General features: G+C 42.3%; 1 protein-coding gene across 1 annotated transcript; it reads right to left on the bottom strand.

Annotated features, from left to right (window-relative positions):
* Positions 1–1,871: 1,871 nt before the first annotated feature.
* On the bottom strand, positions 1,872–2,348 carry LOC147427562 (uncharacterized). The gene has a single exon (XM_086497552.1). The coding sequence runs from the start codon at positions 2,346–2,348 to the stop codon at positions 1,872–1,874; it is 477 nt and encodes a 158-aa protein (XP_086353678.1).
* Between the last annotated feature and the right edge of the window lie 2,293 nt (positions 2,349–4,641).

Below are 4,641 nucleotides of genomic sequence, written 5' to 3'. Positions count from 1 at the left end.
TACCTGCACAGTTGTCACCCTTGTTCTTCTCACGAAGTCATTGAATAGTGCATTTCTCATTTGCAAACCCATTGCTCTTTGACGACTCATGGACCTCCATCTAAGAGGTTGTTCGGCACCAGGGTGGAGATCAACTTGATCATTGGGTTCCACCTCCCCTTGGAGTTGGACATAGTTATGTAACACTCAACATGCAAGGACTACGGAAGGAGCGAAGGGCAAAGCAACATTCAAACCTCTAAGAATTCGCCACCGATTTTTCAATAAGCCAAATGCATTTTCAACCTTCACTCTTCCTTTTGCAATTTGTCTATCGAATTCAGTTTTCGCTGCCAAATTCTCTCGTGCCTTAGACTTGAATGCTTTCAACAAGAAACTTGTTGGCTTACAGGTTAAGTCTCCTACAATTTATGGCCTTATGTTCATACCATGCACACGTTTTAAAGGTGTACTAAGAACATGACAAGCCTTCAATTGGTTGTAGATTGCAGACCCCTTAAACATGGTTAAATCATGTGTCCCACCAGATGCCGTGCACACAACATTCCAGAAGTTCTTATTTGCATCGACAATCCCTTGTACCAAGATGCTATGAAAACCATGTCGGCTAACATATTGAGCTGGAAAGTACTCAAGCTCTGGTTTTCTTTGAAGCCTTATGTGTGAGCGGTCAATTGCTCCAAACATGTTTGGTAATCTAGTAATGTTTTCGAAATCATGTATGATTTGGCACAAACACTTGCCGGTTGGGACACTTATATTCACCCTTGCTAGCATGTTAGATTGGCAAAGCAAACCCACAATAATAGCTAGTATTCTCGTATAGTCAAGTCTCCTATCCCAAACGACTCTGAAACTGTCCTAGAGGAGTGGCCATGAGCTAATCTCCACAACACAGATGCTAATGATTGGTCTGCTTGGATTGGGTCTCGCCTTACAAAGCCCCCATCTTGTGAACATGACAAGTAGGGTTCTATAATGCATTTCAATTGATGGAAGGCTTCATAGAACATGCGATAATACATAATATATCTATGTTGGCATTGCAACCTAGCTTCACTCCAAATGTGCGAGTGAATCCAACGCCAAAAGGATGTCTGTCTAGGAAAACACCACCATTCTCTTATGCCCTCCCCCACTAGCCCTTCCTCAAGCATCAAAAGCAATGAGGCCCAACATTAAATGAAGTATGCAAAGCACACTAAATAACGTGATAAAGAAGCATTGTACACTTCATCAAGGAGAACATCATGCTCAATACAATTATCCCTAAGAAATTGACGCATGGTCTCCATCCAAAAGAGACATAAGAATGAGAGTTCATCCTCCTGAGCCATCCTACAAATAAGCATTTAAAATACTTCATCATACAATGCTCTCTCTCTCTCTCTCTCTCTCTCTCTCTCTCTCTCTCTCTCTCTCTCTCTCAAAATAAGAACTTTTTTTTTACCTTTGGCTTTGCAAACAGTTTTGCGATCTCCATTTGATATCGCATGTACATATCCATCCTTTTTGTCTCTTCCTCTATTAGCATCTTCACAATCTCTTTCATCTCCCGAGACTTTGTAGCTTCCACATCTCACATTGCATCACAAATTCCCTTCATGCCATCCCCAAAGGCTTTAGAAACTGATGAAAGGGATGCACATTTTGGTTCTTTCACCTTTTGGGCCTTCACACTCGGGACACCCCCTCCTTGCCCTCTTCGACCACTATCCTAGGGCCCTGATCAACCTCCTCACGTGGTTCGCTAGTACTACCCTCCACCTCAGGAGTACTATCAATATTTTCATTGGCAGTAGGGGTCGGCAAAATAGTGTCCACTCCACCAAGTATCCCCACACAACGAGGTGTGGATGACCATAAGGTATCTAGCACCTCAAAGTACTCCCATTTTGACCTAACCCGACCCGTTTCAGTTCCTTTTGCTTTCTCTTTCCGATTTTTTTTTTCAATGTGTCAATTTTGGTCCTCACTTGCTTGTTGGTATAAATCCCATTAACCTCCTTATTAAGTTGATCTCTAACCTCATCCGAATCCTTGGTTCTAAAATTTCCCTTGTTGACATGAGACCACCGCTCTTGAACATGTTTTATGAGAGCATAAGTGGAGGCCTCAGTCCACAAGTCCTTCAAAACATAGCGCGCTCTTTTCACACCCTTTTGGTTGTTGCCTTCGGTCTCAAGATGATCACTCCCCCCTTCCAAGTTCACGTTTTGAGATACCCCTCCAATGGTCTCATTATTTTTGCTCTCGTTGAAGGTCTCGATTGGAATATTCCCTCCCAAAGGTTGTGACCCATTGTCGTCCCCAAGGTTACAAGTCTCCCATTCTGGATTAGTCAACATTGAAGTGAATGTATCTTGGGGAAGTTGCGTGCATGGGACCCTCTCCTATGACTCCCCCCCTAGCTCCACCCTCCCCGATCCCCTAGCCTGTCTAGGAATGTGGAATGCAAATTGCACGCTCATGGCGATTACCTGGTTGGCATACTCAATGTATTCAATGATAATTTTTTAGCAAAGGAAAGAATTGCAAGAGAGTGAATAATAATTCTAAAGTATATGTAGTTAAAAATAGAAGGTTAAGCATTTTCCTTTTGTTGTTAAAACACAGCGCTATCATTTAGAGAATGAATGGATGTGTAGTTTAAAAAACAAGGTTAAGCATTTTCTTTTACTGTTAAAACACAGCTCTACCATTTTGAGAATTTATTTGCTAGCAATACAATTCAAAGACTTGCAAGTGCAATATTGTGTAAAAAGACAAATGCGGTCGATTTAGCTAGCTGATGAGTAGCCTTGGATTCTAACCTTTGCAGCTCACTGTTTCACTCAAAATCTGCTAAGAAAAGCAAAATCATTGTAAGTAAGCATGACACCTAGCGAGTGCAACTAATATGCAATGAAAGAGAAAAATAACAGTTAGTTGCAAAGCATCAAACTGTAAGCCAGATGCGGACACAACTTCAAGTATCCTCGGATTGAAGATGCCGCAAACAACCTACTGCAAGACAGCAGCAAATGGTTAGTAATGCAGTGTTTATTATAAGGCTTTTTCAAATTTAAAAGCACAGCAAATTAATCAACTGTCAGCTGGTCGGCAATGGCGAAAACCTGCTGCGCGCAAACACCTCACGAAGAGCGCACGCAGCACTGCCAGCTTGCACCTGCATGGGTCACGAAACGTGGGCGACTGGCGTTCTGTGCTCACAATATCTTTTAGAGAGAGAGAGAGAGAGAGAGAGAGAGATATGTAAAGCACACATGAGGCCGTTCGTTGGGCCATGAGTTCTTAAAAAAGCGCAGCAAATGGATGTGAACTTTTTGCCATTTCACGCACATGAATACGTTCATGCCTCCATTCGGTCAAAAAAACAACGTGCTCCGTCCCACCACGTCTTGTGCGCACATGTGGCCGTCCGTTCACATCCGTTCGTTGTTGGAATTGTCGTGCGAAACAACTGACCACACATGCCAACATCACAAAGAAATTCTTCTCCTACAAAAAATGTATAATAATAACACTACACAAAATGCATGAAAAAAACGCGTGATGAAAAAGGATCTCAATGTTTGACAACCACATACACTAGAGTTTGACATCCATCAACAAAGTTTTTCTAAGTACATGAGAAAAGGATCATTGACAATGATACAAAAGCTTCAACATTGGTGTTCAATGGCAGCCATAAACGAAAATGCTAAAGAATCATAATGAAAGCCATGTAGCCATAAAGCAAGTTACATGAAAACAATTGCAACCTTGGAGGACATGACTCAATCCTCGGACTCGGAATCACCATCAATCTCTGCAAAATACAACTTCATGAAATTAGACATAAGCTTTATCAAGACATGATTCGGACATTAGTTGAAACAAAAAACAGGATCAATTTGAAAATTAAGAGTAATCACTGAATCCACAACCTGCTACACCTGGACCTGCTGCGTTTTGAACCCTCAAGCTACTATGATGGAATAAAGGTGCCCTTATCCGCAAGGCCATCTCGCGGTGAGCAGGATTACCACCATCATTGGGAAGCGGTTCTTGGGAGTTGGGATGCGGATCTTGCTGATCTTGAGGCTCCGCCTCGCCTCGGATCTGTATAAAGTTGTGTAGGAAACAACACGCTCCTATCGCGCAGGGCTTTGTCCCTTTATTGCTTTTGTCTGCTTCCTATGGTGTCTGCACTTGTGGTTGAGTGTTTGCATTTGTGATCTGCAGTTGCTCACTTTGAGTATGTGCTTGCAAGGATATATCTACCTTTGATCGTTTCTTCCAGTAAAAGGAGGTGTAAGCATAGCCTCCTCCATCAAATTTGTGTAGGATACCTGTTCGAAAGGCGTTGCATCCAGGAACGTATTCCTCGCATTCATCTCTCACTGGTGCCGATTGCAAATGCATTGCCCAAGAGGGCCTAGAAGAAGGATTACCAACCTCTCCTTGCCTAGCTCTCTGCATGTCAGCAGTGGCTAAATATGAAGAAGACATACTGCGAAAGATAGTGTATGATGACCCCGAATCAATGTTATTGATAAATATACAATTGAATTTACGTTCCCATTTGTGCACCACAAAATCCGTGGCGCAATTTACAAATCAAAACAATTTTTGGACGAACGAGACACTTTGAGTGAA

The sequence above is a fragment of the Adiantum capillus-veneris genome, chromosome 23 (genome assembly GCF_014529385.1).
Source record: "Adiantum capillus-veneris isolate H3 chromosome 23, ASM1452938v2, whole genome shotgun sequence".
NCBI classification, from domain to species: domain Eukaryota; kingdom Viridiplantae; phylum Streptophyta; class Polypodiopsida; order Polypodiales; family Pteridaceae; genus Adiantum; species Adiantum capillus-veneris.
The sequence above is the reverse complement of the archived record's forward strand: the minus strand, read 5'-3'. Positions and strand labels throughout refer to the sequence as shown.

What these genes read in the sequence shown, in the direction of transcription:
- LOC147427562 (XM_086497552.1), bottom strand. Translation starts at nt 2,348, where the DNA reads ATGTTGACTAATCCAGAATGGGAGACTTGTAACCTTGGGGACGACAAT.